Genomic DNA, 15,565 nt, shown 5'->3' on the forward strand with positions numbered 1-15,565 from the left:
CAATTACTTTTGTAATTCCGGGTTACGAGTCGGCCCGCGCATCACTAGTGGAAACTCAATATTGGAAACTAAAATATGGTAGTATCGTACTACAGCGCACATTATATCAGCTGCAGTTCTGGCGCCTCAGTCCCAATACTGTAAAACTCGACGTTCATTCACATCACATGTTAATGCAGCGGTAGAGTTACACTCACAGGACACTGCACTTATTCGCAATCACAAAAGTTAAATTTGCATTATTTGCTCGTGCTTTAAAGCTTTGCCGGGTAAACATTTCATTGGCGTTCTGTTCTAATGCACTTTTCTCTGAGCGCGTACTGAAGCGCGCGCGCACTGTCAAACAGGGCCAAACTGGATTTTTGTTGGGTCAGACCCATCTGATAGCGATGGGGGGCCGAGACCGAGAGAGCTACATGGAGCTACATGGAAAAAAATGTGCACCAAACAAGCCACTTTGAAATTTAGCTGTTTTCATGAATACAAAAGTTGGGTGACCCTCCCCCTAGACTAAAAAAAGTTGGATGACCCTCCCCTCAACAAAGAATAAAAAGACATGACCCTCCCCTATTTTCCTCCGGTGGCCCTTTCCATAAATACCGACCGGTCCCTTAGAAGTTAGTTTGCCGTTTTGTTTATACTTACAAACTAAGTTTCAGTTGACCTATTTGAATGGCAAATCTGCGCAAAAATCGGGCAATTGACCACGACAGCCAGTTTACATACAATTACTGTAAGTAGATTGGGATGATTCATATCATTTCAATTGTCAGTGCAAGATCTTTTGCTTAGAAATTGCTGGTAAATTTCACAAATGATTACAAAGAATCGGCAAGTAACACATTGAATTAAACATGACATTTTGAAGTATAAAGACAAATCGTATTTTCTTGTAAACCGTACTCCAATAGCCTAATCTTTGCTTTATTTACAACGTGTTTTTTTGTGTGTGTGACAATTTGAATATAATTACTTTTCTATTATTGACAAATGTAGTACCAGGTTTTGATAGCGTTTGCAAAATTTCGAAAGTTTGGAATAATTAGGATTTGTTCATGTTTTAGAAAGTCTCTTCTGTTCGCCAAGGCTTCATTTATTTGTTCAAAAATACAAATAACCCCCAGTAATATTATGAAATATCATTACTATTTAAAATAACTGTTTCTATTTTTGATATATTTCAAAATGTAATTTACAGTATTCATGTGATGACAAGGCTGATTTTTTGTTTTAATATGCTGATCTGCTGCTTATTATCAATGATGAAAACAGTGTTTGTTCACAATAACTGAGCAGCAAATCAGCATATTAGAATGATTTCTGAAGGATCATGTGACACTGAAGACTGGAGTAATGATGCTGACAATTCACAACAGGAATAAATTACATTAGAAAATGTATAAAAATAGAAAACAGTTATTTTAAATTGTAACAATATTTCACAGTATTTAATATGTTTTTCTTTTCTATAAACAAACCAAACATTTATCAGAATATTAAGTATGTTGGTTAGGTTACAACGTTTTCATGGCATAGTTTTGCTAGCTGGGTTTGTGGAGTTATTAAACGAATCCATCAAATCATTCACAGTCCATGTTGGAAAGCTACAGTACATGCTGAATATTTAGATGACGCAGTGCTGCTTTCCTCAGAGTAACAGAGCTATGAGCATCTGGCATCGTGCTGCTGCTGCTAAAGGTTTGGTCGCTAATAATTTATCATATCACACACACACGCCAATTTCCTGACTGTGTACGCTAACAGAAAATGAGATTCTATGCCTGGCAGGACTCTCTCCAATATTGCATTTTGGGTAAAAAGGTGTGTGCCAAGAAAGTAAATGTACATGCATCTAGAAAAACAAACAACACTCTCAACAGCATTATGAAAGAATGCAGCATATCACACTCTGTTTTGAATTATATCATCCATTATGCAATACAAAGGCAATTTCTCAAGAATCAAAAAGATGCTGTCAGACTCTATGGGGACTTTTGGGCCCAAATATTGGAAGAAAGCAATATGTTATTTCCACATTTTTGTGTTTCGCTGGTAGCTTTAGTCCTCGCTATTGTACATGTAATCTGTCACAGAGCCGTTGGGATATTGGCATTAGAGAGCATACTACCATTTTTGAACATTTACTATATTGTTGCATATTGCATACTATTCTTTTATGCATGTACCACCCAAAAGTCTGGGGTCAGTAAGACATTTATAATGTCACAAAGATTTCTAGATCAAATAAATGTTGTTCTTTTGAACTTTCAAAGAATGCTGGATCTCTCTCTCTTTTTTTTTTTTTTACAAAACTATTAAGCAGCACAAAAGCAGCTATTATTAAGCAGCACAACTGTTTTCAACATTGATACTAATCATAATGTTTCTTTGAGACGCAAATCAGCATATTAGAATGTTTTCTGAAGGATCATGTGACACTGAAGACTGGAGACAATTCAGCCTTGCAATCACAGGAATAAATTACATTTTAAAATATATTAAAATAAAAACTGTCATTTTCAATTGTAATAATGTTTACAATTTTACACTGTATTTTTTTATCAAACAAATGCGGCCTTGGTGAGCATAATAGAATTTTAAAAATCATACAGACTCCAAATTTTTGAACAGTAGATTACATGCTATGTATTAATACCAAGCGGCAACCTTCCTGTCTCTCTCTTGAATCCAACACGGAAGTGACTTAAACTGCAATTAATCGACTGGCCGCTAGAGACATGTTCCAAAAGAGAGTCAAGTCCCTTATGTTAACATGCCCAACTTTACAGCAGATTTTATTTTATTTTTACAGCCTGGTACAAAAAAAAGTGGTTTTGGTCTAAATAGCTGATTTTGCCCTTCATGACAACTGTGAGGGGGCTGAATTTTTTTACAACTTCATCCATTTAAATAATATTATTAAGCGTTAAAGTTCTGCATAATTAAGGGCGTGGCCACTTGAGTGACAGGTGGATTGCTCTGCTGTCACTACTAGCGTTTGTCTACTGTCTGTTAGCAGTCGCGTCACCTCAGCTAATCCCCGCCTCTTTGCCTATTTTCGGTATCCGGGAATGACTGCCATGAGGGCGACGGCCGGCTCCGCCCACTCTGGGTTTCAAAAATGCTCTTCAGAAGCTACGGGTGATGTCACGGACAATACGTCCATACTTTTTTACAGTCTATGATTAATCGTAGTATGCAATGAGCACTACCGTAGTACTCATTTCTGATAATTATACACCCTCTCATATAAAAAATTCCTTTATTTACATGTCTTGCATATATGACAAGATTAATCTCAGGCACAAAGACCGTCATTTATGAAAGAAAAATAATGAGAGCACAAACAAGTTGCTAGGACAGTTCTGAGCTGAAGTCTTGAGCAGCTGGCAGAGGGCCTGAACACTGTGATGAACTTACTGTCAAGTTAATTACTCTAGACTGTGTTTAATTTCACCAGGCTGTCACGAAACTCCACTGTGGCTGTCAGTGACTTAGTCATCTTTTCCACTTCTTCTCCACACAGAGGTCTTCAGTGTTGGGTTTGGGGCGTGAGATGTTTTGTGCTTTGATTATAGTGATTAAATATGGTCTTTAATGTATTTAATTAATAAAAGATGATTCTCAGTGTTTCAAAAATGCTGGAAAGTTCTAAAGACTCCTATTCAGCCCGTTTCCTGCCGTCACAAACATAACCAATCCCGTCAATGTTTAGGGCGGGGCTTATGGTGATGAACTACTGTACATGTGTTTCTCCACTGACGTGCTGTGATGTTCAAAGCGTTTCTAAGGATGCTGATTTTTAGAAGGCAGCTGTCTGACTATGATGGAGAACGGGAACGTGGTTTTTGTAACAATAGCAACACTTTATTACAGTCTAATCAAATAAATGACCGTTTTGTGTCTGACATTGTAAAGAGCGATACTTTAAACACTGTACCATTCTGATACATCGACTTGTAGACGAGTCTGCATTATTCACTCTTCCTCTTCTTCTTCTGAATCAGTTTCTGGTTCAAACATATATGGCTGAATTAAACCAATTTTCTACTTGTCATTGTGTAGCATTTACTACAGTTGAGCGAGTGGATCAGGAAGTCCGAGCTGGTGTGAGTGAGTGGAGGCGGGGCTAATTTGCATATTCATGGATCTGTGTATATAAATGAAGCAAGGTCGTAGAGTTACATTCAAGCTATATTGAGGCATGAAGACATTATTTTCACTTTGAAAAAAAAGTTAATATGTCTTTTTGATTATCAAAGATGAGTTTTAAGGGATACAATTATTGACTGCAGGGGGACTTTTATAGAGGAATACAATTCTGTCATCATTTACTCATCCTCAGGAAATAATTTCAATTTCAATCGATTTTTCATACAAATCTATCATATGGTATTGAGGACAAGTCATGTGGACTTGAGTTGTATCAATATGAATGACCAGTTATCATTTTCGTTGCATAGCAGTTTTGACACTCAGTTTTGACAAAACATAAAATAATATGTATTGCTTAGAAGAAAGAATATAATACTATACATGTGAATGTGAGTAAATTATGACAGAATACTATTCCTTTAGATTTTACTAGTGTGATATGATGTAGTGTTTATATGTCAGGTCTTTCTATTTGTGTCAACTGTTTCTTATGCTGTAGAATAAAATGTGGTGTTCAAGTAGTTAAAATGGTGTCTGGTTTGTGACAGCTGCCTGTAGGCAGGGCCCGCGAAGAGCAAAACTGCAATGCATTAACCACCTAGAGACAGCCATGACATCATCTTTGACACAAATGGGTATCTATGGGTGCCATTAGCCAAAAAAATAAATAAAAAATTCTCGGAAACTGCCGTTACCATGGACACATCAGTCCTCGGTTTCCAAAAAAAGTGCTTTAGAAACTTTCCTGCTGTCGCTCAGAGAATATCTTGCCTCCTAAATTCATATGGTTTTGTTTTCTAAACATTGTTTAGTGGACTAAAATAACATAATAATAATGTAACAGGTTTTTTTTGGTCAATATTTACATCAATTCCTTTTGTGATTTTACTTTGATTTAGCTCATTCTGTAGATTTTCTTTCATTGTGTGTATCAGAGATATTATTGTAGTGTTTATTAATATTTTAAATACATTTTTATTTTTATTATGGCTGTAGCGATCAAGTTTTTTGTGCCCTTGAATATAAAGTGAATATTGTGGAATATTACGTTAATTCTTTCAATTTTGATTTTTAATTTAATTTCAAGTAATGAAATGTTTTTTTTTTATGGTTTTAGTTTTAGTTAACTATAACCCTGATGTGTATGTAGGCTATGTGTGTACTGTAGGATTTCTCCTGTTTCGATGTACCTCACCCCCTTCTGCTTTGACCATCTGCTGTAAACAAACCCCACAGCTCTAACTGTCCACTCAAATAATCCATAGGTGAATCAAAGATCCTTATGGGCCTGTGCGTTCTCCAATTCACACTGTTATTCAGAAAAAACATGCAGTTTTGACTTTTGAATTATAGTGGAGGTTTAAAAAAGTCCAAGTCCACATCACACATTTTATTCACCCACAAGGCTTTTTAATAGGTTTTATTGGGCATTAAAACAGTGAAGGTCAGTTTTGACCACAGAACATGGCATACTTTCAACTTTTCAACTTGTCTGTGGCCACAGGAGGAAATCATTTTTCAATCACTGCTGCATTTCCTGGTCCTGTTCGATGTTTTTTTTTTTTTTTTAACAATGGCGCTTTAAGCTTTAGCAGCGCATGTCAACATGGTTAAAGAGCAGCTTTTCCCAGTGCAGCCTTGTGGGATGAAGCATTAAGTCATAAACCTCAGTAGCTTTCAGAACATGATGGCTTCTGCTAGCACTCCCTCTACCTGGTCTAGTCATAAATAATATAGTGCTTTTTAACAACAGCTCTCCTGCTGCATTAAACATATATATATATATATAAGGTTTCAGCCCTCAATTTCATCATGACAGTTTTTATCGTGACAGTTTTAATGCAATTTTTGACCAATATAAATATTCTCAGAGTGAAAGACAGGAAACAACTGAGATGGGCACGCACTGTTTTATTAATGCTGTTTTCGTTACTAATTTATTATATAATTTAGTGCCTCCAGGTATACTTGTTAAATGAAGATACTGTTTCATTCAGGAAATTGAATTGTGACTCATTTAATTTTATTTTAGGTTTAACTTCTTAAATACAATTAATATCAGCCTTCACTTATTAAAGAACAATAATGTGTTATTTCACAATGAGCCATAGGCCACCTGGTTTTCTGCAGTGCTTTGGACTTGAGCCGTCTCTGTTAATGTAGATCCGGGTCACTAAAGACCCGAATATGTAATAATGATTGGCGAAACATTCATGCATTTAAGGGTTAACTCACATAAATAAAATGTTCAGTGTGCTGTACATTTAAAATAGAACAGACTCTGACGATGTCATTGTAATATTTGCTCACTGATTTGTGATTGGTCTTCATTCTCGCATTTATTTGCATACTGAATTGTGATTGGCATTACATCTAACTAAACCGAAAACAAGACGTGTGCTGACCATTTCATTTACACAGAACCAAAACTTAAATGTGAAAGTACAAAACTAGTTGCATTTTATACCCTTCATAATTTTAGAATTGAAATTAGCTGCAAATTAAAAAGCACTTTGCATCTTTAATATTGCTTTTAGGCCAATGGTTAGATGGGGAATTGTGTTAAATTCCATTCTGAATCTTTTAAAAACATTTAAATGAATTCCATTCTTTTCGATAACTCATTAGTTCAATTTACTTTATTCACAAATCAATTTACTCAAGTTCGTTTTTGCGGTTGATTAAGTGCATCATCTGGGTATATTAAGTGTACTTTTTTTTATTTCGAATTTTCATTGTGAACACACACTACTCACAGTATTTATACTACAAAACATCATAGAATAGTGCAGAAGTACGCAACTTGGGACGCACCTATTGTTTCCCATAGGTTAATATTGGTTTCTCTCTCTCTTTCTCTGGCAGTGCTGGATATGACGCCGTCCTGGACAGAAATGTGGCCATTAAGAAACTCAGCAGACCCTTTCAGAACCAGACTCACGCCAAGCGAGCATACAGGGAGCTGGTGCTTATGAAATGTGTCAATCACAAAAACGTGAGTGCCAGAGCTCAATATCACCCGTTGTCCCATTGGATTGACCCATTTGTTCAGGCCTAGTTCATGCGCATGCATGTTATAGAGAAATTAAAAAGATGATTTGTTTGTTAAACTGGAAGGCAGGAATATTGTGCCTACTGGCCGCCATATTTAATATTACTGTACATAACACACGTACAGCACACGAACCATTGGATAATGAATAACAAAGTAAGAGAGAAAGGGAGTGATAGTGTTAAGAGACAGATGAAACACTTTTTTGGCAACTAAAGAGTTCACTTCACAATGCTGCTGCCAGATCTCCTGTCATCCCCCCTCTCTTTCTCTCTCTCTCTCTCTCTCTCGTCGTCTCTCTTTCTGAGACTCGTTTTATAAAGGACAGCTGGGACGTGACAGAAATACAAATGTGCTTTTTCTATCACCCTCAGCTTTTATTGACTGTTGAACGGTCCTCTTATGAATCTCTCAGCCCTTTTTTCGAGAAAAATAACTGGGCAATAGTTCACAGAGAAATGACTGCCATTATTTACTCACCTTTGTGTCATTCGAAACCTGTGTGCTGTTATTAGCCTGTGGAACACATTTTAAAAAAAAAATGTATTTAAAAAAAAAAAATTAAATGGACATACAATTATAGGACTATGTACTGTATTTACATTTTTTTTGTGAACTATTCCTTTAATAATTAATCCAATGGAGCATTTGGTTACTCACCTTTGTGTTACATTATATCCTGTGGAACATAAATAAATAACGTTAAATGACAATTTAAAAAAATATATATAAATCAGTATCTAAAAAATAATATATATATATATATATTATATATATATATATATAATATTTTTTAGAAATTGATTTATATATATATTTTTAAATTGTCATACAATTATAGGACTCAAGAAGACTTAAAAGAACATTTGTTGAACTATTCCTTTAATAATTAATCCAATGGTGTATCATTGTATAATTTCATGCTTTACTAAAGTTCTTCTCTTCTTTTCTCCTCCAGATCATCAGCTTATTAAATGTCTTCACACCACAGAAGTCTTTGGAGGAATTCCAAGATGTGTAAGTAATGTTTGGGGATTTTTTCCCACCTTTATTTATATAGCGCTTTATACAAGATTGTTTTAAAGCAGCTTTACAGTGATAACAGGGTTATGATTTAATGAAGCAAACAGGTCATTTCGGCTGTACAGCAGCTCTAAAAGAACACAAGGTGTCATTGTTCAGCTGAAGTTAGTTCAGTGTTGATTCAGTTCCACTGTAAATATCATAAATTATTCAATTAGTTCATTCAAAGTCTGGGTATAAACCGTTTGCAGCTAGTGTTTGAACAACAATCATGAAACTAATAGTTCCGGCTCTAAAATCTGACTGGATAAGCCACGTTGAAGCCTTTTTTTTTAACTAAACTGCTTTTCCTATGGAAAGAAATATATAATCAGAAAGGGAAGGGGACATTTATTGTTAAAAGTGTTTGCATTTGAATAAACATTATTAATAATTAAGATGTTTTTCATGCATAGTATGCAATACTTGTGTAAACATTTGCTGAAAAACCAAGTATAGTTGGCCAGGGTGATTTATGATATTTCAGGTGAGTTACAGCATGGCCCGTGGTGTTGGAGCTCATGCAGGGTCCCAGTATAACTGCTGTGATGTAGCAGAGTGAGGGTGATCTATGATCTATCACCTGCAGTCGCTCATGCTCTCGCTCTCTGGTTGGTCCCGATGCTTGAGTCTCGAGTCTCGACGCTGTGTGGACTAATCTAGAGCAGGATCAATATGTTGAGTATGAAACGTCAAAGCCGGGTGATTTGAGTGTTAGGATGGAATGGGGCAGGAATTGATGCTGACTAAATTATTATAAATCAACAAACTAGCTTCAGAGGATTTGCTTAGATTGTGGCCAGCAAAAAAAGAAAAAAAGTTACAATATTTAAATTATGTATGTGTGTATGTGTACAGTATATATGTATATACACACAAATGTACCACACTAAAATAGTGAGATTTTAAATAATGTAATAATTTTGTACTTTTTAGTAGTATTGAGTATATTTATAGTAATATAAATAATAATACAAATAAATGTACCACACAAAAATAGTGTTATAATAATTATTTCTTTTTACACATTTTAGTATTGAGAATAATTATATTTAAAATAATTATATAATAAAACATAATAACAGTTATACATATCTGTAAAAATATAAGTAATTAAAATGATATACAAATAAAATATTAATAAATAATGATAATTAAAAAAAATATATAGTGTATATATATAAATATATAGTGCACCTTCACATGATTAATTGAAGGTCAACTCTCTGTTTTGGAACTTAATAAACTACAATTGTGATGTTTAATCCATAAATGTGCAGCCATGGCTTTTGAGCACTCAGCAGAATACAGTTGACTGTTGGTTTTTTCATTCACCGACATGCTGACTGTCATCAACCAACAATTATTTTCTCTGCATAAGAAGTCATAAAGATCCACATCGATCCACAAAAGTCTCTTTTGTACATTAAGAAGGCAGGAATGAAGCCATGCCAATGAAACATGACAGAATCAATGCGGCAGTCACTGTTACTGGTGTCCGGCCTGTGAAATTCACATTTTCTCCCTGACTTATTCTGGCTTCTCCAGTTACCTGGTCATGGAGCTGATGGACGCAAACCTTTGCCAGGTGATTCAGATGGAACTGGACCACGAGAGGATGTCCTACCTGCTGTACCAGATGTTGTGTGGAATCAAACACCTGCACTCAGCCGGCATCATTCACAGGGTGAGAGACATGTATACACACCTCAGGAGCGATAATTTATGAATTTATTGAACCAAAATTCATTCCTGGTTGGAAGGATCCATTTAAATAATCAATCAAATCTAAACTTCTAACAACAAATCTTGTCATCAACTCACCATGACACATATTCCTCTTTAAGGATCTGAAACCTAGCAATATTGTGGTGAAATCCGACTGTACGCTGAAGATCTTGGACTTTGGGTTGGCGAGAACCGCCGGCACTAGCTTTATGATGACGCCCTACGTGGTGACACGGTACTACAGGGCCCCAGAGGTCATCCTGGGCATGGGCTACAAGGAGAACGGTAAACCAATCACAGGCCTGCTGCAACACTTTCAAATAACACTTGAATCTTGGGTTTTGTAGGATTGGAGTGTGTCTTTTAGTCCATGTCTGCAAAACATTTTAGTATTTTAGTAAGTGTGTGAAGCAATGTTTTATGCAAACGGTGCAAGCAGTATGCTATATTGTGGTCACATGACCTCACTACATTGCGTATTTAAGAGAGTTTCAATTTTCAAAGTAAATATGGTTGTTCAATTATAGGATTGTTCAATTATGATAGAATATTTAATGATTCAATTCATAGCACCTTAATAAATTTAATAAAAACATGAAGCAAAAACAAAGTGATGAACATTCTTTATTCAAGATTTTGTAGAAGTACTGTTGAGTTTAGAAATCTTGCTGAATTTTTGTAGAGGAGGTACATCGCCATCTTGCTCCGACCAAAGCAACTTAAACGCACCTGACGTCGTAATTACGACTTCCAAACTCATAAACACGAACTTCCCAGGTAGACTTTCTGTTTCAGTAGGAAATACAGGAACACAGCAAAGAAAGACTTTGTGTTCAATGACGATATTTATGTATTGTTGACACTGCAAAGTATGTGTTAAAACGAGCAGCACAGTTAATAACAAAAATAAATGTTACTGTAGATTTTTAAGTTTGAGATTTCATTTAGTTTAGTTACTTGCTAACCTTCTGTTAATTTACTGAAATACTAACAGATTCCCCACTGCTTGAAAACTCATTAATACACTAAAGACTCAAATATTAGTGTGTATATTTAGAGTTTGAGAGAAAGAGAGAGAGGTCAGGCTATGGATTTCCTGCCACAAACGGTCCTCCCTCAGGTCTGTCCCCAACTCCAACTTTGATCTGAGCAGTTGTTGAATAATCGTTTGTCTAATTACATGTGTGGCGGATATAATTAGCGAGAGTGATCCAGCTCACGTAGGTCTTTCTCTCTCCATCACTGATGACTGTTTTTGCTAACGCTAACCTATCTTTTTCTTTCCTTTGCTCTCTTTCCTGCTTCTGTGTGCCTGCAGTGGATATTTGGTCAGTTGGTTGCATCATGGGAGAAATGGTGCGCCACAAAATCCTATTCCCCGGCAGGGATTGTATCCTTCATGAATAGGTCCAAACTGGCTTGATTTGTCTAGCCAATAAGGAATTATTGGTGAAAACATCAGTTTTATCAAGCACAATATTTCTGTATTGATCTTAATATAACATAAACATATTGTGGTCCACATGAGACTCGACCTGACTGGGCCAGTGTTCATCTGTTCAGGCATAACTAATCGACTAAGGCTGTAGTTCTCCTAACCTGCAGGTTTTGCTCAGGTTTTCTTATTTTAGGTGCAGCTTAAATATCCAAATGCTGTTTAAATCTCTTTTTCTCGCTTTGTGACACTTGTACCTCCCAATCCCTTAAATCCTGGATGCATATTGAAGATTTTGTTCATTAGGGTGTTGTGGGATCATTGTTGGATGTGGAGGCCTGGCATCTCTCCTCTCCGCTAGTTATTCGTCCCTTAATGGATAGAGATTCTTGCTTAATTGGCGATTAGAGAGACTAGTGAAATAATGATACAGTCTTCCTCTTCAGTCACTCATTAGGGCGAACTATTCATTTATTTAGTGATTTCTCTTTCTGCTGCTATGAATCCTGGAGAGTTAAATTGTAGTTATAGTTGAGTTGCAGGAGAACAGTGCTTGTTTTCTGCTCTCCAAACGGCAATTAAGGTATCGATCCCATAGACCAAGCTCAGCTTATTTGGGTCTTTTTAAAAACTCATTAACACATGCCTGAATGAACTTCTTTGCTGTGCTGTCTCATCGATACCTCTTACCATAGTCAACATCTACAGGGTCTACTTTACCAAAGCCTGAAACACTAAGGCCTGGTTTCACAGACAGGGATTAGATTAAGCCAGGATTAGGCCTTAGTTCAAAGTAGCTTTTATAAATGTGCCTTAGAAAAAACATTACTGGTGTGCATCTTGAGACAAAACAATGGCACCGACATATTTTAAGATATGACAGTGCAAGTTGCTTTCAGTTAAAACAGCTCAAACATGCATTTTAGTCTGGGACTAGCTTAAGCCTTGTCTGTGAAACCATGTGTAAAGCAGTATCTAACATTTTCATTTTGGTTGAATTTAATGGGGATCTATTATGCTGTTTTTCTTGATTTTGTTTTGAGGGTCTACTAAAATAGGTTTTTATGCTTAAATGGAAAAAACAACAACATTATTTTTCACATATTTTACATTATAGCATCACCTCTCTTTACTGTCTGTCAGTAACACTCTCTGGGGTGTGTTTCCCGATGCCAAATCTGGTCGCAAGTTCCATCGTTACCAACACAATTCAACGGAGCTTGAGACCATAGTTGGCTAACGATGCTTTTGGGAAACGCACCTCTGTTTAGTTCCTGTCTCTATAAAGCCCCTCCTTCCGAAAAGTGTAATGTGCTCTGATTGGCCAGCTGGACCAGTGTTGTGATTGGTCAACAGTTTCGAGCGTGTCTTATGTCCCGCCCCTTATAAACGCGAGTTTCAACACACTAACTCAACTCAACCAGGCCTTGACCCTTTTTTTGCGTATGCCTTATGCGGGTATCATTTAAATGAGGAATATTATAATGTGTTCATTCTTGGAGGAAAACTCGAGACTACAATGGAGGTGTTTCAGGGAGCAGTGTTTTCTCTTTGTAGAGAACTTTGTGCTTTGTAACTTTGCAGACCTTTTTCATGCTTCAACCGCACCATTACACTCTATAGAAAGTTCAAAAATATAGAAAAGCATAATAGGACCCCTTTAACTTTGCGCCTTATCTTCATCTTCACATCTTTGGAAAAAAATATGCCCTTGATTCTTTTCCTGTATCAAATTCTTTTAACCTCTTTTAGATTCTTAACATAGACGTCTCTAATCTCCTCGTTTAATAATAAATTTGAATATTTAATGCATGAATATGAAAGATTGCATTATCTTACTGAACCTGAGTGAGTTCATAAGTGAAGAAAGATTTTGTTGGATGATCGTTTAAATATCGTCACATTTACTATTCTCTATCAGTACTCTTTATAAATCTGTTTAAAGCATTTCAAAGCATTATAGGTGAAAGACTTTTCAAAAATGCGGATAGCATAATTAAAATGCCTTGTAAAACACCTTCTTTCGGCAAAATTCAACGGCAGGTTTGAATTCATTTATCACCAAATAGGCTATTCCAGAATGCATTGCACCCAGCCTTGTGAAAGCATGAATCCAAAGAGTTATCCTATAGCAATACACTCAATTGGAATCAATTCAGTCAAGCATCTGTGTTTCTTATGTAGTATTCTAAATCAAGTTTTAGAAAAGAGTTATTATATGAACATATATAGTATGCATATCATTTTCTGTGTTATGTTGAGTGTCTGATAGTATGTTGCGTATGTGTATGTGTGTGGTGTAGTGGACATGTGGTCTGTAGGCTGTATCTTTGGGGAAGTTATAAGAGGAACAGTGCTGTTTCCAGGGACAGATCGTATCCTTCCCTTCTGTCTGTTCTCCACTCCTCACTGCTGTCTTCTTTCATATAACTTGCCAAATAAATATATATATACATATATATTAGTAGATAATATTGGAAAATTCTAGAAAACTCCTATAACACAGGAATTTGTGAGAAACAAACCAGTCTTTTATTAGACTCACCATTTAACCTGACTTTGGAAGCAATTTGGAGAAAAAAAAGCCGCCAGGCAGCCGTTATTGTTTGTTTGGCTTCCTTAAATGTGTGATTGCAAGATAAGGGTAGAGAGATACGGGTCTGGCTTTGTGTTTTGGGGGGTGGGGGGGAGGGAGTGGTTGTTCCCGTTGGATGATGTAATGTGGTCCTAGCTGCCCTGGCCCTTTGAACCAGGACCCCCCTTTGTGGGAATCATGGGAAGCCTGGGGAGCAAAAACAGTCATGTGACTCCCCAAGGCTAACTGGGCTACCATGACAACATCCAGTTCCCCCCTCTGTTGCTAGGCACCCATACAGACGGCTCTTAACGTCTTCAGGATCCATTCACTCGGGCCAGCTCAGACCTATATGCTGTAAACCATTCACTTAAACGCCAATAATCAAGACCGTTGAATTCCAGCAGTCTCTCTCTCTGCCCTAAATTCCCACCACTACACCTCTGTGATAATGACACCAATGAAGAGATTGCTGAGAGAAATGTCATTTTGTAACAAGAGTTCTGTTCAGATTTATTAAGTAAGACGTGTTTGAACTGGTCGATAACGTTCAGTTTTTGTATACCGGTACATTACATTTTTAATGTTTTTAAAAAGTAGTCTCTTCTGCTCTCCAAGGCTGCATTTATTTGATCCAAAAATACAGTAAAAATTATTAGAATGTTTTCTGAAGGATCATGTGACACTGAAGACTGGAGTAATGATGCTGAAATTGTAGCATTGTATGAATACATTATATTTTAAAATATATTAAATTGAGAACAATTACAATGCTACAATTTCAGCATCATTACTCCAGTCTTCAGTGTCACATGATCCTTCAGAAAACATTCTAATAATTTTTAATGTTTTTAAAAAGTAGTCTCTTCTTATGCTGCCCTCTAATGCAGAAGAGACTACTTTTTAAAAACATTAAAAATTATTAGAATGTTTTCTGAAGGATCATGTGACACTGAAGACTGGAGTAATGATGCTGAAAATTCAGCTTTGTTCATCACAGGAATACGTTATATTTTAAAATATATTAAACTGAGAACAATTACAATGCTACAATTTCAGAATATTTTTACTGTTTTTTGATTAAATAAATGGAGCCTTATTGAGCATAAGAGACTGTTTTCAAAAACACTAAAAACTTTTGGTGATGTAAATAAAAATTCAATAATTTAATAAAATATTTGTTATATTTAAATGTATGTATTCATTAATTTGTTCATTTATCGCTCATAATATTAGGCCAGGGAACTGATTGGAACTGATTGGCCATTATGTGATAACATAGACTCAGCATGTTATTATACACTCACCTAAAGGATTATTAGGAACACCTGTTCAATTTCTCATTAATGCAATTATCTAATTAACCAATCACATGGTAGTTGCTTCAATGCATTTAGGGGTGTGGTCCTGGTCAAGACAATCTCCTGAACTCCAAACTGAATGTCAGAATGGGAAAGAAAGGTGATTTAAGCAATTTTGAGTGTGGCATGGTTGTTGGTGCCAGACGGGTCGGTCTGAGTATTTCACAATCTGCTCAGTTACTGGGATTTTCACACAC

The 15,565-nt window shown here is 36.1% G+C and overlaps 1 protein-coding gene across 9 annotated transcripts in view; it reads left to right on the forward strand.

The window, feature by feature from the left end:
• Nucleotides 1-15,565, forward strand: part of mapk10 (mitogen-activated protein kinase 10) — a 76,800-nt gene that overhangs the window by 37,888 nt on the left and 23,347 nt on the right. For 7 of the 9 annotated variants that reach the window (XM_056258282.1, XM_056258285.1, XM_056258286.1 and 4 more), the window contains 5 exons: nucleotides 7,021-7,150; nucleotides 8,166-8,224; nucleotides 9,818-9,956; nucleotides 10,117-10,282; nucleotides 11,316-11,387. In XM_056258282.1, coding sequence (XP_056114257.1) covers nucleotides 7,021-7,150; nucleotides 8,166-8,224; nucleotides 9,818-9,956; nucleotides 10,117-10,282; nucleotides 11,316-11,387 — 566 coding nt within the window. Of the gene's footprint in view, nucleotides 1-7,020; nucleotides 7,151-8,165; nucleotides 8,225-9,817; nucleotides 9,957-10,116; nucleotides 10,283-11,315; nucleotides 11,388-13,735; nucleotides 13,808-15,565 lie in introns of all 9 variants that reach the window. The other 2 variants (XM_056258281.1, XM_056258284.1) reach the window with 1 other exon arrangement.

Source organism: Rhinichthys klamathensis, unplaced genomic scaffold (assembly GCF_029890125.1).
Source record: "Rhinichthys klamathensis goyatoka isolate OS25496 unplaced genomic scaffold, OSU_Roscu_1.1 h1tg000150l_1, whole genome shotgun sequence".
Taxonomy (NCBI): Eukaryota; Metazoa; Chordata; class Actinopteri; order Cypriniformes; family Leuciscidae; genus Rhinichthys; species Rhinichthys klamathensis.